General features: G+C 42.8%; 1 protein-coding gene across 1 annotated transcript in view; it reads left to right on the plus strand.

Moving 5' to 3' along the window:
* The window catches only part of LOC106561902 (protein kinase C-binding protein NELL1), a 527,033-nt gene that overhangs the window by 408,755 nt on the left and 91,778 nt on the right, over window positions 1-26,500 (plus strand). The window contains exons 13-14 of the mRNA XM_014126233.2: window positions 11,491-11,616; window positions 23,921-24,043. Coding sequence (XP_013981708.1) covers window positions 11,491-11,616; window positions 23,921-24,043 — 249 coding nt within the window. The remainder of the gene's footprint in view (window positions 1-11,490; window positions 11,617-23,920; window positions 24,044-26,500) is intronic.

Below are 26,500 nucleotides of genomic sequence, written 5' to 3' on the forward strand. Positions count from 1 at the left end.
CGCTCTGTACCCTCATTAGGAGCATAAACATTCAAAAAAACTAACAAAAACCCCTTAACCTCCGCCTTGACCAATAAAACCCGACCCTTGACAATCTCTGTTGTAGATACCACAGTCACCCCTAAGCCTGAAGAAAACAAGATTGCCACCCCAGCATTGAAATTTGTACCATGACTGAGTATATGCTGCCCCTCCCACCACATACCCCAGTCAACCTTATTTTCCTCATCACTATGTGTCTCCTGTAGAAAAACTACATTAAGCCTTTTCTGTTTTATTACTTCTAATACCCAAGCCCTCTTATTCCTGTCCCTTCCACCATTAATATTGAGAGAACCTACCCTTAGTACCTCCATATAGAAAAGAGAAAGGAAAAGCAGAAGAAACCACAGAGAAACCAAAGAGAAAAAAGAAGACACCCTATGAAGCATGATCAACATCATTGTTTAAATCTTCTCTTACCCTGACCACGTTTCCCACCACCTTTTGCTGCCGTGACAGCAGTAACAAATTTCCTCAAGCGAAACCGCTTCTTCTCACTTAACTGGTCTAACCCCACCGTCTTCTGTAACATCACAGCTGACCTCACAAACTTATCAACATCAAAATATTCTGCCAATTTGACAGATTTCCCAAAAGTCTGATCCAAAAACCTATTTACCTCCTCTAGATCATAAATTGAGTCGTCACCAGCTGCTATCATACCAATAGAGATATCCATATCCTGCTCCTCCTCAACTGAGGCCACAGACCCCTGACTTGCTTCTAACACATCCCTTTCATCACTCCCCACTTGCAGCCCATCACTCGTACCAGGCATCTCCTCCACTACCTGGGAAACTAGCCCCACCTGAACCCTATTAGTCGTAGTGGACATCTCCTCCACTACCTGGGAAACTAGCCCCACCTGAACCCTATTACTCGTAGTGGGCATCTCCTCCACTACCTGGGAAACTAACCCCACCTGAACCCTATTACTCATAGTGGGCATCTCCTCCTCTACCTGGGAGACTAGCTCCACCTGAAACCTATTACTCGTAGTGGGCATCTCCTCCACTACCTGGGAAACTAACCCCACCTGAACCCTATTACTCGTAGTGGGCATCTCCTCCACTACCTGGGAGACTAGCCCCACCTGAACCCTATTACTCGTAGTGGGCATCTCCTCCACTACCTGGGAGTCTAGCTCCACATGAACCCCCTCCTGTACCCCGTTACTCATAGTGGGCATCTCCTCCACTACCTGGGAGACTAGCTCCACATGAACCCCCTCCTGTACCCCAGCACTCGTACTGGGCACCTCCTCACCAGTCTGAGGAACTGGCTCTTCAGATCTATCCTTGCTTTCTACAACAATTTTTTTCTGCTGCATAACATTTCCCTCTAACACAAGTTGCAACTCCGTGTCCTCAACATGGATAACTTGTTCCTCAGCAGCAGGCTGCTCAACCACTGTCGGCCCACCTCTCCCTACATCAGTGGGCCCAGGCGTTATGAGGACCACCTGTGCCCCTCCCTCTGCCTTCTCCCTTTTCGGGCAAGCATGTCGCTTATGACCAACATCCCCACACTCAAAACACCGTTGACTACCCGTACTAGCATAAGCCATATACAATCTATTGTCATACTTGACTTTAAACGCTAACTCCAAAGTCTGCTCCGGTGAGTCCAAAAACATAAACACCTGTCGCAGAAAAGACATAACCTGTTTCAACGCCGGGTGTTTGCAACCCAACGGGACAACCTTAATTGAACTTGCAAACTTCCCAAAGTGCAATAACTCGCGCTCCAATAGCTCATTTGGAATAAACGGCGGTACATTTGAAATCGTTACCCTTGTTGACGGAGAAAAAAGCGGAGTAACTTGAATAAACATTCCTTTAAGAAGTACACCTTGCTCAACCATACGATTAACAAGACACTCTTCTTTAAGAAAAACCACCACCGCTTTATTCATCTGTGACGCATAAGCAGCATTCTCATATCCTACCTCCTCTCCCACGGCGACCAGAAACTCCTCCACCGTGACAGTAGCTTCAGTAACACTCCTAAAGCCGTGCCGAAGTGACAGGGGCGGCATCCCTATTCAGGCTGCCATCCCCGCCAAAAACAGGGTAATTTCGATACGAAAACAAAATACTTAATTCTACCACAACAAACAAATAAAAATAATAACCTTAATCATGCACAGAAGAAAACAAAGAATGCCACCAAGAAAGAGAAAACCTAAAGAAACTCTACACAACACACGCACTCCCTTGCTCAAACAATTCCCAGCATGCACCAAACATTCCCAGCATGCAGAGAGAGAGAGAGAGAGAGAGAGAGAGAGAGAGAGAGAGTCCTACCTACCCCCTATTTCTGACCTACATCACAAGCAGAGGCATGAGAGAGAGCGACGGAGACAGACAGACAGAGAGAGAGATACAGAGAGAGAGAGGTAGCGAGAAAGATGGAGAGAGACAAAGTGAGACAGACAGACAGATTGAGAGAGAGAAACGGACAGAGAGAAACAGACAGAGAGAGAGAGACAGGCAGACAAACGGAGACGGGGGACAAAGTGAGAGGGACAAAGTAAGAGAGACAGAGACAAAGACAAAGTGAGAGAGACAGAGACAGAGACAAAGACAAAGTGAGACAGAGACAGAGACAGAGGGACAAAGTGAGACAGACAGCGAGAGACAAACAGACAGAAATAGACAGACAGACAGAGAGAAACAGAGAGAGAGAGAGAGAGAGAGAGAGAGAGAGAGCGAGGGGACGGATGGAGAGGGATGGACGGAGAAGGACAGAGAGGGACAGATGGAGGGGGACAGATGGGACGGTCGGAAAGGGATGGACGGAGAGGGACGGACAGACGGAGAAGGATGGATAGAGAGAGAGGGACGGACGGACAGAGAGAGAAGGACAAAGTGAGAGGGACAGAGAGACAGAGAGAGAGACGCCTACATACTCCCCTATTTCTGACCTACATCACAAGCAGAGGCAAGAGAGAGAGAGAGAGAGAGACAGAGAGAGAGAGCCCTGCACTCTTCAATATTTACATCAACGAATTGGCCACTATTCTAGAAAAATCCTCAGCCCCTGGTGTTAGTCTCCACAATTCAGAGGTTAAATGCCTACTCTTTGCAGATGACCTATGCCTGCTGTCACCCACAGCACATGTCCTACAGCAGAGCCTGGACCTGTTAGAGCAGTACTGCCAGACCTGGGCCCTGGCAGTATACCCCAAAAAGACAAGAATAAAGATTTTCCAGAGAAGATCCAGATCTCAGGGAAATATACCAACGTTCTCAATTGGTACAAAATATATAGAGTACTGCACATACTACAATTACTTAGGTTTAAAAATAAGCTCAACTGGACACCTTAATGAGGCAGTGAATGAACTGAGAGAGAAAGCACGCAGGGCATTCTACGATAGTAAAAAAAAATGATTTCAAATTGAAATAACAATTAAAATTTGGCTGAAACTAATTGAATGTGTCATTGAACCAATTGCACTTTATGGCAGCGAGGTGTGCCTCAGGACCAGAACATCCAATCAATCAGAAATAACCAAATTACAACACAGTCAAAACAAAACTACATTGCTTTTTGGGAAACACAATCACAAGCACAATGCACAATGCAAAATGCAGTTCTATCTGGCCCTATATCGACAGTACGCCGTGGCTAAATATTTCACCACGGATACTGATCAAAACCTTTGAAAAACCTTGGCAAAGTACAGGCTCAGTGAGCACAGCCTTGCCATTGGGAAGGGTAGACACAGGAAAACCTGGCTCCCTGTAGAGGAAAGGCTGTGCAACCACTGCACAACAGCAGAACCTGAGACAGCTGCATTTCCTGACAAAATGTCAAAAATATTAAACAATTAGAGTGTCATTTCCCCAAATTTGAAACCCATATTCAAGGTTTCAAAGACCTCTCTGATGAGATTAGGCTACCCATCCTGTTGGGGGAGGACGCAGAGAGCTGTGGGTTGGCAACGCTCTACATTGCTGCCTGCCATAAAATGAGGGACAGTGTCTGACAGACCAATCAACCTGCACATGTCCTCTACTATATGCTTATTGCTATTGTTCAATGTATGGTTATTGTTGTTACTGTTGTCATGCCAATAAAGCAAATTAAATTGAATTTAATTGACAAAGTGAGAGGGACAGAGACAAAGACAAGGTGAGAGAGAGAGAGAGAGAGAGAGAGAGAGAGAGAGAGAGAAAGTGAGAGAGACAAAGTGAGAGAGAGAGAGACAAAGTGAGAGAGACAAAGGGAGAGAGAGAGAGACAAAGTGAGTGAGAGAGAGAGAGAGACACAGTGAGAGAGACAAAGTGAGAGAGAGAGAGAGAGAGAGAGAGAGAGAGAGAGAGAGAGAGAGAGAGAGAGAGACACACAGTGAGAGAGACAAAGTGAGAGAGAGAGAGAGAGAGAGAGAGACACAGTGAGAGAGACAGTGAGAGAGAGATTGACGCAGTGAGAGAGAGATTGACGAAGTGAGAGAGACAAAGTGAGAGACAGAGTGAGAGAGACAAAGTGAGAGACAGAGTGAGAGACAGAGTGAGAGAGACAAAGTGAGAGACAGAGTGAGAGAGACAAAGTGAGAGACAGAGTGAGAGAGACAAAGTGAGAGAGACAGAAAGAGAGAGAGAGGGACAAAGTGAAAGGAACAGAGACAAAGACAATGTAAGAGAGAGACAGAGACAAGGTGAGAGAGAGAGACAGAGATTGACAAAGTGAGAGGCACAAAGTGAGAGGGACAAAGACAAAGACAAAATGAGAGACAGAGACAAGGTGAGAGAGGGAGATTGACAAAGTGAGAGAGTCAAAGTAAGGGAGAAAGAGAGTCAAAGTAAGGGAGAAAGAGAGTCAAAGTAAGGGAGAAAGAGAGTCAAAGTAAGGGAGAAAGAGAGTCAAAGTAAGAGAGAAAGAGAGTCAAAGTAAGAGAGAAGATTGACAAAGTGAGAGAGGGAGACTAGCATCCTATCTAGGGGGTGCACTTGTACATCAAGCTGCCTCAGGCTACAGAAACGAGATCCTGCTCTCATTAACCATTTCGGCTCGCACAAGACAAGGTTTGTGGAAGGCTACTTACTTAATACAGTATTGTACCATTACTGACTACTGTATAGGGCCCCCATACAGTACAGATTGTACAGTACAGCCCACCTTTAGCTTAAACATTGGTACATACAGTGCCTTAAGAAAGTATTGATACTATTTGACTCATTCCACATTTTGTTATGTTAGACTGCATTCAAAATTGATTAAATAGATTTTTTCTCTCACCGTTCTACACACAAAACCCCATAGTGACAAAGTGAAAATATGTTTTTAGAAATGTTTGCTAATTTATTGATAATAAAATACAGAAATATTTATTTTACATAAGTATTCACACCACTGAGTCAATACTTTGCAGAAGCACCTTTGCCAGCAATTACAGCTGTGAGTCTTTCTGGGTAATTCTCTAAGAGCTTTCCACACCTGGATTGTGCAACATTTGACCATTATTCTTTTCAAAATTGTCTTGCTGAGAGGTGAATTCCTCACCCAGTGTCTGGTGGAAAGCAGACTGAACCAGATTTTCTCTAGGATTTTGCCTGTGCTTAGCTCAATTCTGGGGTTTTTTCATGAAAAACTCTGCGGTCCTGAACAATTACAAGCATACCCATAACATGATACAGCCACCTCTATGCTTGAAAATATGGAAAATGCTACTCTGTAATGTGTTGTACTGTATATTCCCCAAACATAACACTTTGTATTCAGGAAAGTTCTTTGCCACATTTTTTGCAATATTACTTTAGTGCCTTGTTGCAAGTTTGATGAATGTTGTGGAATATTTTTATTCTGTACATGCTTCCTTATTTTTACTTTGTCAATTAGGTTAGTATTGTGGAGTAACTACAATGTTGTTGTTCCATCCTCCGTTTTCTCCAACCATTCAAGTCTGTAGCTGTTTTAAAGTCACCCCATGGTGAAATCCCTGAGTCGTTTCCCTCCTCTACGTCAACTGAGTTAGGAAGGACACCTGTGTCTTTGTAGTGAGTTGGTGTATTGATACACCATCCAAAGGGTAATTAATAACTTTACCATGCTCAAAGGGATATTCAATGTCTGCTTTTTTTTACCCATCTACCAATAGGTGCCCTTTTTTGCGAGACATTGTTAAACCTTCCTGGTTTTTGTGGTTGGATATGTGTTTGAAATTAACTGCTGCGCGCGACCCTGATTTACCATTTCGGATAGTGTCTGGGACGCACGAACAAAACGCCGCTATTCGGATATAACGATGGATTATTTTGGACCAAACCAACATTTGTTATTGAAGTAGCAGTCCTGGGAGTGCATTCTGACGAAGACAAGAAAAGGTAATCAAACTTTTATAATAGTAAATCTGATATTGGTGAGTGCTTAACTTGCCGGGTGTCTAAATAGCTAGCCCGTGATGGCTGGGCTATGTACTTAGAATATTGCAAAATGTGCTTTCACCAAAAAGCTATTTTAAAATCGGACATATCGCGTGCATAGAGGAGTTCTGTATCTATAATTCTTAAAATAATTGTTATGCTTTTTGTGAACGTTTATCGTGAGTAATTTAGTAAATTGTTAGCAAATTCCCTGGAAGTTTGCGGGGGGTATGCTAGTTCTGAACGTCACATGCTAATGTAAAAAGCTGTTTTTTGATATAAATATGAACTTGATTGAACAAAACATGCATGTATTGTATAACATAATGTCCTAGGGTTGTCATCTGATGAAGATCATCAAAGGTTAGCACATTTTCACTCCGGAACTTATTTAGGCTTGCCATAACCAAGGGGTTGAATACTTATTGACTGAAGACATTTCAGCTTTTCTTTGTTAATTAATTTCAAAAAAATAAAAAACATATTTCTACTTTCACATTATGGGGTATTGTGTGTCGGCCAGTGACAAATCTCAATTGAATCCATTTTAAATTCAGGCTGTAACACAACAAAATGTGTTAAAAGTCAAGGGGTGTGAATACTTTCTGAATGCACTGTACATACATGCACACACAGATATGCACACACAGATACACACACACACACACTTAACTTTATTTTTTGCACACACATACACACATACACATACAGACACACACAAACACACAAAGACAGATACACGCACATTCTACCCAACTCCTACAGCCAATATAATCACTTGATGGAATAATTTATTGGCCCTTGTAAGCAGACTGCTTTTTATTTTTTAAATTAATGATGACTTACTACCTCGCAACATGTCAAGGACACTTCCCAGCACCAAGTTGCTGGTGACAGTCAAGTGCAGAGTAATTGGTGAGCACTTAATTGCCTGCTCTCAACGTGTTTCGCCTCTATGTCATTTTGTGTCTAGGCTTCTTCGTGTGTTCCTGAACGATGGTCGCAAACAGGCATTTGCTCGACTCATCGGAGATGTTTGCATCGTGCTGAGTTTTCAAATTCAATTGGATGGAGTTGTTAGCCCCTGTTGGTTGCAATGATTCACCTCGCTGCTAGTTGGCTGCATCATTGAGAGCATCTTGACTGGTTCCATCGCTTGGTATGGCAACTGCTCAGGATCCGACAGCAAGGCTCTACAGAGGGTAATGCGTACGGGCCAGTACATCACTGGGGACAAACTCTCTGCCATCCAGGACCTCTTTATCAGGCGGTGTCAGAGGAAGGCCCTAAAAATGGTCAAAGACTCCAGCCACCCAAGTCATAGACTGTTCTCTTTGCTACCGCATGGGAAGCAGTACCGGAGAGCCATGTCTGGGACCAAAAAACTGCTGAAAAGCTTCTACGCCCAACCCATAAGACTGCTGAACAGTTAATCAAATGGCTACCAGGACAATTTACATTGATCCCCTATATTATTTATATATCTTAATAGTTTTGCAGCGATTCCCTTGCATTGGCTCTATGCACACTCACACATACTAAAAGGACACTCCAAAACACACACACACACACACACACTACATATGCTCACACACGTGAACATATCGAAACAGATGAATATTGACGACACACACACACACACACACACACACACACACACACACACACACACACACACACACACACACACACACACACACACACACACACACACACACACAGACACGCTTTCAAGCTTCATATACGCTGCTGCTACTATGTTTATACTACACTGAGTGTACAAAACATTAAGTACACCTTCCTAATATTGAGTTAAAAAAATTATAATATTTCACCTTATTTAACCAGGTAGGCCAGTTGAGAACAAGCTCTCATTTACAACTGCGACCTGGCCAAGATAAAGCAAAGCAGTGCGACAAAATCAACAACACAGAGTTACACATAAACAAACGTACAGTCAATAACACAAAATAAAAGAAAAATAGAAAAATCTATATACAGTGTGTGCAAATGTAGAAGACCAGAGCTCTATGGGCCATTATCAAAAGTAGTGCACTATAAAGGGTGCTGTGGCATTACCCAGTTGGGTTTATTTTACCTCTATACAATGTAAAGGGCGGCAGGTAGCCTCGAGGTTAGAGAGTTATTATTTATAAACACGCAGAGCACGTAGAAAGGCACTATTCTATATAAAATTCTTATTATTGGAGTGGTCGACATCTGAAGGAGGAGTTACAGTCATCCTAGAATGGGAAAGTAACAAGTGTCAAGAAGAATATTGAAATTAGCACCAACTAAACAAATCAAATAGTATTGGTCACATGCACCAAATACAAGAGGTGTAGACTTTACAGTGAAAGGCTTATATACAAGCCCATTCCCAACAATACAGAGTTAAAAAGGAAGACAAATATTTGCTGAATAAAAATGGAAATAATTACACAATAAAAAAATAAGGAGTACCAGTACTGAGTCAGTTTGCAGGGGTACGAGGTAGTTGAGATAATTTACGTAATTTACAGTAGATATTGGTAGGGGTAAAAGTGACTAGGCAATCAGGATATACACTGTGTACAAAACCTTAAAACTTTTTCGGGATTGGTGTCCCTTCCACGGGACGGTTGAGCTAACGTAGGCTAATGCGATTAGCATGAAGTTGTAAGTAACAAGAACATTTCCCAGGACATAGACATATCTGATACTGGCAGAAAGATTAAATTATTGTTAATCTAACTGCACTGTCCAATTTACAGTAGCTATTACAATGAAAGAATACCATGCTATTGTTTGAGGAGAGTGCATAATTTTGAATATGAAAAGTTATTAATAAATATATTAGGCACATTTGAGCTGTCTTGATACAACATTTTTTACAGAACTACCATGGTTCATTGGCTCAGTATAACACTTTGCACATACACTGCTGCCATCTAGTGGACAAAATCTAAATTGCACCTGGGCTGGAATAATACATAATACATTTTAAAGATGATGGTACAAAAAATAGAAAAGAACGGTTGGTTTTTTCTTCGTATAATCTTTTACCAGATCTATTCTGTTATATTCTCCTACATTCCTTTCACATTTCCACAAAGTTCAAAGTGTTTCCTTACAAATGGTACCAAGAATATGCATATCCTTGCTTCAGGGCCTGAGCTACAGGCAGTTGGATTTGGGTATGTCATTTTAGGCAACATTTAAAGAAAAAAGGGGCGACAGACTGACCAGGTGAATTCAGGTGAAAGCTATGATCTCTTATTGATGTCACTTGTTAGATACACTTCAATCATTGTAGATGAAGGGGAGGAGAAAGGTTAAATAATTATTTTAAAGCCTTGAGACAATTGAGACATGGATTTGTGTCATTCAGGAGATGAATAGGCAAGACAAAATACTTAAGTGCCTTTGAACGGGGTATGGTAGTAGGTGCCAGGCGCACAGGTTTGCGTCAAGAACTGCAACGCTGATGGGTTTTTCATGCTCAACAGTTTCCTGTGTGTATCAAGAATGGTCCACCACCCAAAGGATATCCAGCCAACTTGACACAACTGTGGGAAGCAATGGAGTGAACATGGGCCAACATTCCTCTGAAACGCTTTTGACACATTGTAGAGTCCATTGCCCGACGAATTGAGTCTGTTCTGAGGGCAAAAGGGAAGGGGGGAGAGCAACTCCAACCAATATACTCAGTCAGTTATGAAAACTAAGGCAAGCATTTTCAAACAGAAATTTGCTTCCTGTAGCACTGATTCCAAAAAGCTTTGGGAGACTGTAAAGTCCATGGAGAATAAGAGCACCGCCTCCCAGCTGCCCACTGCACTGAGGATACGAAACACTGTCACCACCGATAAATCTACGATAATCGATAATTTCAATATGCATTTTTCCACGACTGGCCTTGCTTTCCACCTGGCCACCCCTACCCCGGCCAACATTTCAGCACCCCCTGCATCAAAGCCCCGCCTTATCTCAGCTCACTGGTCACCATAGCAACACCCACCCGTAGCACGCGCTCCAGCAGGTATATTGCACTGGTCATCCCCAAAGCCAACACTTCCTTTGGCTGCCTTTCCTTCCAGTTTTCTGCTGCCAATGACTGGAACGAATTGCAAAAATCTCTGAAGCTGGAGTCTTATATCTTCCTCTCTAACTTTAAGCATCAGCTGTCAGAGCAGCTTACCAATCACTGTATCTGTACACAGCCAATCTGTAAATAGCACACCCAACTACCTCATCCCCATATTATTACTTACCCTCTTGCTCTTTTGCACCCCAGTATCTCTACTTGCACATCATCATCTGCACATCTATCACTCCAGTATCAATGCTAAATTGTAATTATTTCGCCTCTGGCTTAGTTATTGCCTACCTCCCTGCTCTAAAGAAGTGCACTATAAAGGGAAGATGGTGTCATTTGGGACTCTGCCGCTTTCTCTCCCAGGGATGGAATTCCACTTCTTTTTTACGTTTTTTTGGTATTTTTATTGAACAGTCATAGAGGGATAGTGTGAAAAATAAGAGGTGAGAGTGTCAAAAGGTAGTGTGACAGATTTGAACCCACGTCAATACAGGTACATGTGGCATGGGGTCTGCGGCACTAACCACTAGACCAGGGTTTCCTAAACACTGTCGTGGCATTCCCCCTGGGTGCACATTTTGTTTTTTGCCATAGCATTACACAGCTGATTCAAATAATCCAGGCTTGATGGTGAGTTGATTATTTGAATTAGCCATGTAGTGCTAGGGCAAAAACCAAAACGTGCACTCAGGGGAGACCCTAAGTCCGAGTTTGGGAAACCCTGCACTAGACCACCCATGGCACAGCGCTTAATTTCTGCCATAAAGCTCTGTGTGTGTTCCCTCAGATATTGACAACTCCTGTGCCGGAGTCTGGTATAGTGGTACTGTAGTGCTGCAGGCTCCAAACCACACATACCCACTGGTGACAGACTTCTATATTCCTCCTTGGCCCCTACTCTCTGTCCCCTCTCTACCCTCCAACGGTCACTAAACAATATATATATACACAATTCAACAATATATTGACAATTCCTCTGTGTGGGTTCTCCTCTCTCAGATATCGATGAGTGTGCTGTTCAGAGTCACTACTGCCAGGCTAACACGGTGTGTGTGAATGTCCCCGGCAGCCATCGCTGTGACTGTCTACCTGCCTTCATCAGAGTGGATGACTACTCCTGCACAGGTAGGTCAAATATGCACACACGCATACTTGAACATGTGGGTAGGCCAACACAAGCACACACACACATAGCCACACAAACACTTCCTGTTTTTCCATACCACCTCGTACCTAACTTCCTGAGAATTATTGGTCATTTTGACATCTCAAGGTTGGCAAGTATTGTGTCTGGTAAACAGAGTGCACTCACTTCTCACGGGTTGTCAGTTTGTTTTAATCTGAGTTTTGTACAAAACTACAGAACAGGGGTAGTACAATGTTTCTCAGAGAAAGAGTGTTGATTTAGGATCAGTTTAGACTTTTAGATCACAAGGATTAAGATTACATGGACCCGGGGAGCTGAACCTATATCAACATTCTGAGAATTTGACCCCAGGTAGATCTGTGTACTCTGGAGCAACACACACTCTCCTTCAGCTGGAGAGGGGTCAGGACACGGCTCCACACTGTAGTCAAGCTGGGGTCAGGACGTGGCTATACACTGCAGTTAAACATGGGCTGTCAGGTCAAGAGATTTCAAGAAACCGTTTTACAAAGGTGGGAAATACACGAGAGGAAGGGGGGGGGCTTTTATCACAATGCTGCTGAGTGTTGGAGATACAGTGCTTGTATCAGATAAACTAGCAAATTAAGTTTAAGGCACAATCCTGAATTTCGAAAAACAACAAAATGGAAGCCACCACACCACTTGGTTTGCTGTACATCTGAGGAATGGGGCTGGAGAAATGTAATCTCTATAAATGAGATAGACCGAGCTATAGATGCAAGGATTGACAGTCTGTGAGGTGAAACCATATTTTAAGGCTATACTTTGTTTCCATATCACAGATTGGGCCTTTGAAGTATGGAAATGTGTACACCTACTGTCTGTTGACATTGGCTGGGACTCATCTGATTCAAACAAGCCAAGCTTGTGTTTAATTTGTCATTGTAGTATGGTCAGGGCGTGGCAGGGGGTGTTGTTTTTGTGTGTTTTGGGGTTGTTTTTTTTAGAGGGGATTTGTTCTAGTTTTCATTTTCCATGTTCGTTTTCTATGTGTGGCCGAGTATGGTTTCCAATCAGAGGTAGGTGTCTTTCGTTGTCTCTGATTGGAAGCCATACTTAGGCAACCCTTTTTTCCTTTGGGTTTGTGGGTGGTTGTTTTCTGTATAGCCGTGTGCCTTACGGAACTGTTTTGGTCATTTGTTTATTTTGTTTGAGTGTTCTCTCTTAATAAAAAGAAAGAAGATGAGCACTATACCCGCTGCGCCTTGGTCTGTCCCTTACGATGCATATAACAGAACCACCCACCCGAGAAGGACCAAGCAGCGTGGTAAGGAGCAGCAGGAGAAATGGACATGGGAGCAGATATTGGATGGCAAGGGTCCTGGACATGGGAGGAGATCAAGGCGGGATGGAATCGCCGTCCATGGGAACAAGTGGAGGCAGCAAGAGCAGAGCGGCGACGAGAGGAGGCTCGATATCCACCGAAAGGCAAGGCTGAGAGGCAGCCCCAAAAAATGTTTAGGGGGGGGGCACAAGGGGAGTTGGGCAGAGTCAGTAGGGAGTCCTGAGACAACTTCCCGTGCTTACTGTGGGGAGCAAGTGATGGAGCAGACACCGTATTTTGCGGTGATGCGCATTGTGTCATCAGGGCACAGCAAACTGTGCCCGCACCCCGCAGTTATCGAGCGGAGTTGAGCATCCAGCCAGGGCGGGTTGTGCAGGCCATGCGCTCCAGACCTCCAGTGCACCGCCAAGACCCAATGTACCCTGTGCTTGCTCCGCGCACTCTCCCTCCAGTGCGCCACCATAGCCCAGTACGTCGTGTTCCTGCTCCCCGCACTAGCCCGAAGGTGCGTGTTACGAGCCTGGCGCCTCCTATGCCAGTCCCACGTAGCAGACCTCCAGTGCGCCTACAAGGCCCAGTGTTCCCTGTGCCTGCTCCGCGCTCTCTTTCTCCAGTACGCCTCCATAGCCCAGTAAGGCCAGTGCCTGCTTTGAGCACGCGGTCCGCAGCGCGTCTCCCCAGTCTGGTGAGATCAGTTCCAGCGCCCCGTAGGAAGCCTCTAGTGATGGTCAATGGTCTGACGTCTCCAGCGATAATCCTTGGCATGAAGCCTCCAGTGATGATCCATGGCCCGGAGCTTGTAGGGATGATCCATGGCACAAAGCCTCGAGTGATAACCCATGGCCCGGAGCCTCCAGTGATGATCCATGGCACAAAGCGTCCAGTGATTATCCATGATGCGGAACCAGTGCTGATGGTCCATGGCACAGAGCCTGCAGCGAAGGTCCCCGGTCCGGAACCTACAGAGACGCTCCTCAGTCCGGAGCCTCCAGCGACGCTCCCCAGTCAGGAGCCTCCAGCGACGCTCCTCAGCCCGGAGCCTCCAGCGACGCTCCTCAGCCCGGAGCCTCCAGCGACGCTCCCCAGTCAGGAGCCTCCAGCGACGCTCCCCAGCCCGGAGCCTCCAGCGACGCTCCCTAGCCCGGATTCTCCAGCGACCCTCCCCAGCCCGGATTCTCCAGCGACACCCCCCAGCCAAAAAAAATCTTGGGGCTGCCTCTCGGGCTTAAACGCCAGTCGTGTTCCTCGGTAGCGTTCCCGGTCCTTACCCTACTTCCTCCATGGGCCCTCTCCGGCCAGAATCTGCTCCCACGTCCATTTCTCCCGCCAGTCCATGTCGAAATCCCTTTGCTCCTTACTCCGCTGCTTGGTCCATTTGTGTTGGGAGATTCTGTAACGGTTGTCGTCGGGAATGGAGGACCAAAACGCAGCAGGAATGTGGATGCTCATCTTGATATTTATTTGAAAATAAAGTGAACACCAAAATAACAAAACAGCGAAGAACTCACGAACAACCAAACAGTCTTGTCAGGCTCACACACGCAAAACAAGAAACAATCTCCCACAAACACTAAACCAAACACATACCCATATATAGGACTCCCAATAAACCAGACATAGAAATACAAAAGACCAGAGACCACATAGAAATACAAACATAGAACATTAACCAAAAACCCGGAAATAATAAATCAAACGCCCTACTATATAAACAACCACCCCGAACCACATAAAAAAAATACCCTCTGCCACGTCCTGACCAAACTACAATAACAAATAACCATTATACTGGTCAGGACGTGACACCTATGTCTTACTTACCTCTGTGATTTAAAGGTTCTAGATAGCTACACTCTTAGAAAAAAGGTGCTAACAGAATTTGCATCCATCCTCCTCAACTTCACAAGTCCAACTAAAGCTGCCATTGTCAGGAACCATTGAAAACCAGCACAGTAACGACAGCAAACTAAATAAATCACCATGCAAGCATGCAATAAGACTGTGCCAAATAGCTTGGTTGTATTATCCCAGAAGGAGAATAAATTTAATCTAGCGATGTGAAGTTAGTTAATGTTAGCTAGTGAGTAAAACAGTATCCGAGACAGTCCAGAACAAGTGTCAGACTTAGCTAGCTAACTTTAGCTTTACCATTACAGACACTGAAATAGTTAGCTATTCCGTAACAAAACTTCAGTCAGCTAGAGTCGCGAGCATGGTTGCAATGCTAATGTTAGCTAACTAACGTTACCAGAGCCAGAGATATTAGTACAGAAAAAGGTTAGCTAGCTAACGGTTGTTAGCTAACACTCAATATAACATTAGCTAGCTACCTAATTATTACCTAAATTCATAAATCGTAACATTTGTTACTTACCGTTTTCATGGTTTTCAGTCATCCAAAATACCCTTAGTCTGTTGAAAAAACACTAGCCATTTTCCACTCACTCAGTCCCACTAGAACTAGAAGACTTGCACGTCTCGACACTTGCTCACGTTCTGGTGGCGGGAGAATTAACTCACTGGCTGCACCCCTGCGCCCCTGGCTGCGCCCCTGGCTGCGCCCCTGGCTGCGCCCCTGGCTGCGCCACTGGCTGCGCCCCTGGCTGCGCCCCTGCCAGTCATGTGAAATCCATAGATGATGGCCTAATTATTTATTTTCAATTGAATTATATCAAATGTAACTCAGTCAAATCTTTAAATTTGTTGCACGTTTTGTTCAGTATATGATAGTTAACGTTAGCTAGCTAAGCACTAGACAGTAAGGCAGTGGCACTGACACATTTAAACTGATATCAGCAAACTGTGTGTTAATCTATCCCAAACATGACATTGCTAACTACAGTTGCTAAATACAGTGGTTTCTCGTCTGAAAGTTTTGCGATTATGCTGCGGGACTTAGAGGTAATTTGTTGTTTAGTATGGTACCCTGCATCACTACTTCATTGCTCCAGACCAGTGCAAGGGGGAGTTAAAGCACTGATTATGCTTTTGGGTCCCATGGCGCTACTGTGTCTCTAACTGACAATGAATGTACGACATAAACCAAATAGAAACTGATAATTATGCACAACTAAAACTGTTATTACACTAAGGTTTTTATTCTAGGAGAAAATTAGTCTACAATTAGGGTGTGGAAATGTTAGCATTATTTTGCTCTTACTGTAGTACTGTAGCCTACTCCCGACCGGTCATGTGGTGCAGCAGTCTAAGGTGCTGCATTGCAGTGCAAACTGTGTTGCTACAGATGCTGGTTCAATACCCGTGCTGGCCTCGACTGAGAGACACATGAGATGTCTGAAGGCTTTTGGTTTCTCTCCCCCTAAAAACAGAAATAAATAATTCTAAATAACAAACTGGCTTTATTTACAAATTAGTAACAATGTCTCACCCCATGTTGAAGAATGGCCTATTTCGCACTCATTTTACGTAATTTTAAAATGAATTAATCTCCAAAATATCTTTATTATCAACTGGCAGCTTCATTAAATAGTATAGTATGCTGGCCTTCTAGGCAGAGTTCCTCTGTCCAGTGTCTGTGTTTATTTGTCCATCTTAATATTTTATTTTTATTGGCCAGTCTGAGATATGGCTTTTTCTTTGCAACTCTGCTTAAAAGTCCAGCATCCCAGAGTCGCCTCTTCACTGTTGGTGTTTTGCGGGTACTATTTAATGAAGATGCCAGTTGAGGACTTGTGAGGCGTCGGTTTCTCAAACTAGACACTCTAATGTATTTGTCCTCTTGCTCAGTTGTGCACCGGGGCCTCCCACTCCTCTTTCTATTCTGGTTAGAGACAGTTTGCGCTGTTCTGTGAAGGGAATAGTACACAGCGTTGTACGAGATCTTCAGTTTCTTGGCAATTTCTCACATGGAATAGCCTTCATTTCTCAGAACAAGAATAGACTGACGCGTTTCTGAAGAAAATACTTTGTTTCTGGCCATTTTGAGGCTGTACTCGAACCCACAACTGCTGATGCTCCAGATACTCAACTTGTCTAAAGAAGGCCAGTTTTATTGCTTCTTTAAAATCATAACAACAGTTTTCAGCTGTGTTAACATAATTGCAAAATAGTTTTCTAATGATCAATTAGCCTTTTAAAATGATAAACTTGTATTAGCAAACACAACGTGCCATTGGAACACAGGGTGATGGTTGCTGATAATGGGCTTCTGTACGCCTATGTAGATATTCCATAAAAAATCAACCGTTTCCAGGTACAATAATTATTTACAACATTAACAATGTCTGCACTGTATTTCTGATCAATTGGATGTTATTTTAATGGATAAAAATGTGTTTTTCTTTAAAAAACAAGTGTCACGTCCTGGCCAGTATAAGGGTTAATTGTTATTGTAGTTTGGTAGTTTGGTCAACCTAACATAGAAATACATTAACCAGACTACACATAGAACTACATAAACATAGACCATAAACCAAAAACCCGGAAATAATCAATCAAACGCCCTTCTACCAAAACACCACCCCGAACCACATAAAATAAATACCCTCTGTCACGTCCTGGCCAGTATAAGGGTTAATTGTTATTGTAGTTTGGTCAGGACGTGGCAGAGGGTATTTATTTTATGTGGTTCGGGGTGGTGTTTTGGTAGAAGGGCGTTTGATTGATTATTTCCGGGTTTTTGGTTTATGGTCTATGTTTATGTAGTTCTATGTGTAGTCTGGTTAATGTATTTCTATGTTAGGTTGATTGGGGTTTGGGACTCTCAATTGGAGGCAGGTGCTTCCTCGTTGCCTCTGATTGAGAGTCCTATATATGGGTAATTGTTTGGTGTAGGTTTTGTGGGAGATTGTTTCTTGTCTAACGTGTATGAGCCTGAGAAGACTGTTCGGTGATCGTGAGTTTGTTTTGTTATTTTGGTGTTCATCTTGAGTTTAATGAATGTTCAAGATGAACAAACACAGTCCTGCTGCATTTTGGTCCTCTTTTTCCGATGATGATTTCGCTATATCGTCTGACGACGACGACAACCATGACAACAAGGACATTTCGACGTGACCCCAAACTTTTGAACGGTAGTGTATGTATATATATATGTCTTACCGAGCCTTTCCATAAGTCCATGCATGTTTCTGTCTACTGACTGTGATTAGAGCGATGTTCATGTGCCGTGAAGCCAGCAGATTACAGATGGCCTTTGCCGATAGCTCATCATCTTCACTCATCAGTGAGTCGTTGGCTTGAATAGTCTCACTGGAAATACAGGCGACAGCTGATGCATTGGTCAAGAGCCAGGCGGTATTGGCATGTTTACTACAGTATGTACTGTAACAAGTAATTAAAGAGCAGCAGTAAAATAACAATAGCGAGACTATATGCAGGGGGGTACCGGTACAGAGTCAATGTGCGGGGGCACCGGTTAGTTGAGGTAATATGTACATGTAGGTAGAGTTATTAAAGTGACTATGCATAGATGATAAGTGGTGTAAAGTGGTAGCCATTTGTTTAGGAGTCTTATGGCTTGGGGGTAAAAGCTGTTTAGAAGCCTCTTGGACCTGGACTTGACGCTCTGGTACCACTTGCCGTGCGGTAGCAGAGAAAACAGTCTATGACTAGGGTGGCTGGAGTCTTTGACAATTTTTAGGGCCTTCCTCTGACACCGCCTGGTATAGAGGTCCTGGATGGCAGGAAGCTTGGCCCCAATGATGTACTGGGCCATTTGCACTGCCCTCTGTTGTGCCTTGCGATCGGAGGCCGAGCAGTTGCCATACCAGGCAGTGATGCAACCAGTCAGGATGCTCTCGATGGTGCAGCTGTAGAACCTTTTGAGGATCTGAGGACCCATGCCAAATCTTTTCAGTCTCCTGAGGGGGAATAGGTTTTGTCGTGCACTATTCATGACTGTCTTGGTGTACTGTGACCATGTTAGCTTGTTGGTGATGTGGACACCAAGGAACTTGAATCTCTCAACCTGCTCCACTGCAGCCCAGCCGATGAGAATGGGGGCGTGCTCGGTCCTCTTTTTCCTGTAGTCCACAATCATCTCCTTTGTCTTGATCACATTGAGGGAGAGGTTGTTGTCCTGGCACCACATGGCCAGGTCTCTAACCTCCTCCCTATAGGCTGTCTTGTGAACAGGGAGTACAGGAGAGGACTGAGCACGCACCCCTGAGGGGCTGATACCTACTCTTCCGACCTGGGGGCGGCCCGACAGGAAGTCCAGAATGTAGTTGCAGAGGGAGGTGTTTTGTCCTTTGAGGGCACTATGGTGTTGAATGCTGAGCTGTAGTCAATGAATAGCATTCTCACATAGGTGTTCCTATGTGAATTCTCTCATCACATGTATTTCTTAGTTAGGTTGGCTGTATCACAACCGGCCGTGATTGGTTGCAATTTTAGTTTAATCCAACAGAAAAGACAGAATAAATAATACAACAAATATTGTGGTTAAACTCAAATATACCAATTGATAAAAACAACTTTATGAATTGGAACCTTTACCATGTGGAAGCGGGAAAATAGTTATTATTATTATTAACCCTGTTTTTCACACAAGCGTGGCAGGCTGTGATTTCTGCAAACAACGTTTCTAGGATGGGCTATTATATGTTGATCATATTCGTCATGGCTCCCAAGTGGCGCAGTTTATTTGTTGGACTTAGGTTATGGTTTGTCATGTGTCCTATTATTTGACAGCTTGCTTAGCTGTCGTGTTATGCTAGAAGCCAGTGCAGTGGAGCTCAAATTATATTGAGTTGCAGTAATATCTTTTTACATAGCCAGCTAAGAAGTTCATTGTTTGTTCCTGTTTCTACCAGTGCTATTCATTTGGAAACTGTCCCATCTTTAACTAATCAGCTAACATTGACTAACTCTGTAGATGTCTATCAGGCAAGAAATGGTGAGTTGAGCAACATAATGCTTTGCTCGCAATGCTGCAATCAGTCTAACAAACACACAATGAGAAACAATCTGTCCACTAAGGACTTTATAAAATCATTTTGATTGATGATCAGTTGATTGAATGCAAGTGCTGTGTAGCTTTATGATGATACTGTATATATATGTGTGTGTGTGTGTGTGTGTGTGTGTAAAGGAAGACGTGTTGTAACTGTAACACAATCTATTATGGAAACCCCTAAGAGGTGATTATTACAGAGTAGGTGTATGGCTGAGAAAAAGGAAGGGAGAGTGAGCGTGTGTGTGAGTGAGAGTTATAGATGCTTTGAGGGATAGAGATGTGGAGCAAGGAGGAAGAGCAAGGAGGTGTGGAGAGAGGAAGAGGAGAATGAAGAGGAAGGAGAGGAGAGTGGAGGGAGAGGAACATAGAGAGGAGGAGAAAGAGAAAGAGGGAGAGCACACTAGAGAGTCCGTCTGCCCCAAGTCTCCCCATTCACACAGATAACTTTGTGCAATTTGTCTGTCTCATTTGTTCAATGTACATACAAATCAAATCTGATTTTATTTGTCACATGCACCAAATACTACAGGTGTAGACCTTACCGTGAAATGCTTACTTACAAGCTCTTAAAAATTGTTTGGGATAGGGGGCAGTATTTTGACGTCCGGATGAAAAGTGTGCCCAAAGTAAACTGCCTGTTACTCAGGCCCAGAAGCTAGGATATGCATATAATTGTCTAAAGTTTCTAACACTTAAAATTATGTCTGTGAGTATAACAGAACTGATATGGCAGGTGAAAACCCGAGGACAAACCATCCCCCGCCAAAAAACTCAGCTTACCACTATTTTCAATGGCTATCACTTTCATTATAAGGCAAAGTCCTCCCAGATTGCAGTTCCTAGGGCTTCCACTAGATGTCAACAGTCTTTAAAAAGAGTTTCAGGCTGTTTCTTTTGAAAAATGACCCAGAAATTGTCGTTTTTCTAGGTGGCTCCCATTTTGGCTGTAGTGTTTCCAAGAGAGCGCTGTGGAAGAGAGCGCTTTCTTTGGTATTTTTCTCCGGTAAAGACAATAACGATTCTCTGTCTTAAATTGTATCGTTTATTTACGTATTAGGGTACCTAAGGTTTGATTATAAACGTTGTTTGACTTGTTTGTAAAAGTTTATTAGTAACGTTTGGGATTCATTTTGTATGCATTTTGATGGAGGGAAACTGGGTGGATTATTGACTGAAGCGCACCAGCTAAACTGAGTTTTTATGGATATAAAGAAGGACATTATCGAACAAAAGGACCATTTGTGATGTAACTGGGACCTTTTGGAGTGCCAACAGAAGAAGATCATCAAAGGTAAGGCTTTTATTATATCACTATTTCTGACATTCGTGTCGCACCTGCCTGGTTTTAATATGTTTTCAATGGTTTTGTATGCGGGGCGCTGTCCTCAGATAATCGCATGGTTTGCTTTCGCCGTAAAGCCTTTTTGAAATCTGACACAGCGGCTGGATTAACAAGAAATTAAGCTTTATTTTGATGTATTACACTTGTGATTTTATGAAAGTTAAATATTTATAATACTGTAGTTTGAATTTCGCACTCTGCAATTTCACCGGATGTTGTCGAGGTGAGGTTGGTGAGATCTCAAAACAACAACTGATCTGATATAATTGTTCTTTAATTAAGTACCCACGGACCATTCCAACGGTTTGGATAACTGAAATATTGTTTCATTATTCAATCTTGGATGTCACAGTACTACAAAATCTCTCTCTGTTGTAAAAATATATTTTTTACTTCCATTTCTGCAGAGTGGGAGAGAGAGAGAGTTCCTGCATGTATTTACAACCATCATAAAATGGCCAACTTCACCCCTCTCCCCCTCTGCGGGAGAGAAAGAGCGCTGTAGAGCGGACCCACTGTAACCTGATCCTTCAGATCTTCACAGGAGAGTCAAGACAACACATAATGTAGTTAACCTCTCTTTGCTAGGTGGGACGAAATCGTCCCACCTACGCAACAGCCAGTGTAATCCCGTGGCGCGATATTCAAATACCTTAGAAATGCTATTACTTCAATTTCTCAAACATATGACTATTTTACACCATTTTAAAGACAAGACTCTCGTTAATCTAACCACACTGTCTGATTTCAAAAAGGCTTTACAACGAAAGCAAAACATTAGATTATGTCAGCAGAGTACCCAGCCAGAAATAATCAGACACCTATTTTTCAAGCTAGCATATAATGTCACATAAACCCAAACCACAGCTAAATGCAGCACTAACCTTTGATGATCTTCATCAGATGACAATCCTAGGATATTATATTATACAATACATGTATGTTTTGTTCAATCAAGTTCATATTTATATCAAAAACCAGCTTTTTACATTAGCATGTGACATTCAGAACTAGCAAACTTCCAGTGAATTTACTAAATTACTCACGATAAACGTTCACAAAAAACATAACAATTATTTAAAGTATTATAGATACAGAACTCCTTTATGCACTCGCTATGTCCGATTTTAAAATAGCTTTTCGGTGAAAGCACATTTTGCAATATTCTGAGTAGATAGCCCAGCATCACAGGGCTAGCTATTTAGACACCCACCAAGTTTAGCACTCATCAAAGTCAGATTTACTATAAGAAAAATGTTATTACCTTTGCTGTTCTTCGTCAGAATGCACTCCCAGGATTTCTTCTTCAATAACAAATGTTGGTTTGGTTCAAAATAATCCATAGTTATATCCAAATAGCGGCGTTTTGTTTGTGTGTTCAAGACACTATCCGAAAGGGTAAAGAAGGGTGACGTGCCCGACGCGTTTCGTGACAAAAAAATTCTAAATATTCCATTACCGTACTTCGAAGCATGTCAACCGCTGTTTAAAATCAATTTTTATGCCATTTTTCTCGTAAAAAAGCGATAATATTCCGACCGGGAAACCGTGTTTTAGTACAAAGAGAGAGAAAATAAAAACATGGGGTCACCTCGTGCACGCGCCTCAGTCTCATTGTCCTCTGATAGACCACTTACCAAAGGCGCTAATGTTTTTCAGCCAGGGGCTGCCTCGACATCATTCAGCTTTTTCCCGGGTTCTGAGAGCCTATGGGAGCCCTAGGAAGTGTCACGTTACAGCAAAGATCCTAAGTTTTCAATAGAAAGAGTCAAGATGCCCAATGAATGGTCAGAGAGGGCACTTCCTGTACAGAATCTTCTCAGGTTTTTGCCTGCCATATGAGTTCTGTTATACTCACAGACACCATTCAAACAGTTTTAGAAACTTTAGGGTGTTTTCTATCCAAAGCCAATAATTATATGCATATTCTAGTTTCTGGGCAGTAGTAATAACCAGATTAAATCGGGTACGTTTTTTATCCGGCCGTGCAAATACTGCCCCCTACCCTCAACAGGTTAAACTACACATTTGCACCGTCTCCGTTGGTTATCCACTTCCGTTTGAGACCACAAGGCAAAGCAACATACAAATTGAAAAAATCTAATGCATGCAACACACTGCACTTACCAGAGCCTAGTCCGGCAGATGAGAAGCAGCGTTATGGATTGCCTCCCATTGAATTTAATGAACTTCCACCGGAACGCATACAGTTTACCACGGTTGGTTTGTACACAGCATAAGATCAAGTGTGTGGCGAAGTTGGAATCATTAACTGCATTCAATATATATTTTGGCTGTGTTTGTGTTACACAACCTGTTATGGATAACCAGAAGTAGGCGAGTAAATGAGATGCTGTTTTTTTGCAGCGATGAGCGGCTACAGATGGTGTTTGATCATACACTGCCTGTGGTGCAAATCCACTCCCTATTCTGTGAAGCTGAATGCTCAGACCAGCCCCTCGGTACAGCAGCTCAGATATAAAGTACACTGTTGAATGAAAACATGTGACGTTGACCTACAGGAGGGATGCACGTGCACACTCGGCATGCAAACACAGACACAAACAAACACATATTCAAAGACACAAACATGCATTCATGATACAAATATACTCTCACACTGCCAAGTAGTCTATACGCTCAAAGACAGACAGACAGACAGACAGACAGACAGACACTACCACACAGTCTGACCCTGCTGCATCTCTCCCTCAGAACATGATGAGTGTGCAAGTGGGCAGAGCTCCTGTGACGACAATGCCATCTGTACCAACACCATCAGAGGCCACCTGTGCACCTGTAAGCCTGGCTATGTAGGGAACGGCTCCATCTGCACAGGTAAGACCTCACCCTCCATGCCTCTCTACCTCTTATACCTCTCTCTAACCCTCTTGAGCTCCATAGGTACCCCTACCCCCTACTCTGGACATCCACAGCTCCCTCCCTTTTTCCTCTTCTCATCTGCAGAGGAAACATCTTCACCTCCTTGCCCCCTTTTAACCCTCTACACCAGGGGTGTCAAACTCATTTTGCCCAGCAGGACAGATTCAGTCTTCGACCGAGGTTTGGAGGGCCACACTTAAAATGTATTATATTTCCTCACCGTCAAAACGTGCAAGAAAATTTCCTCTATCCATCGCTTTTGGAATTTCGATGCTCCCTGATTGTCTAGCTTTTGTTTTATATATACAGTACCAGTCAAAAGTTTGGACATACCTACTCATTCAAGGGTTTTTCTTTATTTGTACTATTTTCTACATTGTAGAGTAATGGTGCAGACATCAAAACTATGAAATAGCACATATGGTATCATGTAGTAACCAAAAAAGTGTTACACAACTCAAAATACATTTTATATTTCAGATTCTTCAAAGAAGTGTCATGACGTTGCTATCGTTAATGTGATGACATGCTATTTATCAAATAACTAACTATGTTTACTTTTACATAATTAAATGAATCATGTAACAATTAACTCAGTAACCTGGGGCACCACGGGAAAAGTTTGTTTAATGAGTTACCATTTCCCAAACTAACTCAAAGAGTATGAGAATATATCAATTTCAAAGCAGTCACTAATGAATTAATTTCCTCATCAGTCTCATTCTGAACGTCGCATGTTGTAAATCTGCACAATCCCGGGTTTCACTAGTCATTCCGTACCACACAAATTGAGTTGATTATTTGTTTACTAACAAGCTAAATGATAACATAAGATACAGATACACAAACAGTCCAGGTTATTGGTTAGAACTTAATACAATGACAGAAAGTCCCTAGCGGACAAACACAATATGACACGTGTTACACAAGATGGAGATTTAAAGAGAGAGAGGGAAAGAGCAAGAGGGAAAAGCAACACTTAGATACATTTGTAAACTATGCTTAGTTTTAGCCCTAACACCTTGCCCCGAACTGCCGCTATTATGGGTAAGAATTGTAATGCCTGTTATTACGTTTTGAAGGTCTCCATTGGGTATCTCTTCATGGGCCGAGTTCAGCTTAGTGGGATAGGTTCGGCCGACGCCTTGTTCTTTCGATGGCCGTCTCCTTCGTTATCAGGTGTAAGTCTCTGATTGTCCACAAGAGGTCACAATGTCCTTTCTCTTAGTTGTCTGTTTCCTTGCACTCGTTCTGTGAGTGTGCTTCTGAGGAGGCTAATCAGCCATGACGACGCTCCTAGCGTGGGTCAGAAGGCCGTGCAGACATCCAGTGACTTGAGAAGAATAACCGGGTGGTCCTGCTTGAATTCACCTGCTTAGATACAGTACTCAACTGTAGCATTGATTGTTAAGAGGTTTCCTTTGTCTTCAACAACCTCGTGTTGCATTTCACGACAAGTCGTAGACTTCAGCTGCAGCACGTGGTCAACTTAGTCTGATTTGTAAATTCTTAACTCACATGTTTTATACCCTAGAGTAGAAAGGGGCGTTTCTGTCTTCATGACACGCTCTCTGGGTTCCCTGGGGCGTAGCTAGTTACGAGGCAAAGTATCACAATTTACTATGATCTCGTTAGACAACAAAAACCACAGCCTCATAGTCACAAAAAATTCTCTTTGATCTGGATATTTTCTACACAATGCAAAGTATGTAAACATCATGCTCACGTTATGAAAACTCTTCAAGTTACAATGTTATCATCATAACATCCACATTTAACTTTTTATGACATCACAAATTTGAAATTCATTTTCATATTCCATCTATCATTGTTACAATCATTTTGGTTGATGAAATATAATGTCCAAAAGTTAATTTATTGCATGTTACAGTTCTGAGGTAGACCGTCCTTAAACCCTCCTGTTGAGTTCGTTTCATGTTAATTAATTCTGTGTTCCCGGTCCCAAATGACCGCCCCATTATAGCTGATTATGAATCCATTATAATACATAGAGTAGAAGTCGGAAGTTTACATACACCTTAGCCAAATACATTTAAACTCAGTTTTTCACAATTCCTGACATTTAGTCCAAGTAAAAATGACCTGTTTTAGGCCAGTTAGGATCACCACATTATTTTAAGAATGTGAAATGTCAGAATATTAGTAGAGAGAATGATTTATTTCAGCTTTAATTTCTTTCATCACATTCCCAGTGGGTCAGAAGTTTACATACATTCAATTAGTATTTGATAGCATTGCCTTTAAATTGTTTAACTTTGGTCAAACGTTTCTGGTAGCCTTCCACAAGCTTCCCACAATAAGTTGGTTGAATTCTGTCCCATTCCTTCTGACAGAGCTGGTGTAACTAAGTCAGGTTTGTAGGCCTCCTTGCTCGCACATGCTTTTTCAGTT

The sequence above is a fragment of the Salmo salar genome, chromosome 11 (genome assembly GCF_965601325.2).
Source record: "Salmo salar chromosome 11, fSalSal1, whole genome shotgun sequence".
Classification (NCBI taxonomy): domain Eukaryota; kingdom Metazoa; phylum Chordata; class Actinopteri; order Salmoniformes; family Salmonidae; genus Salmo; species Salmo salar.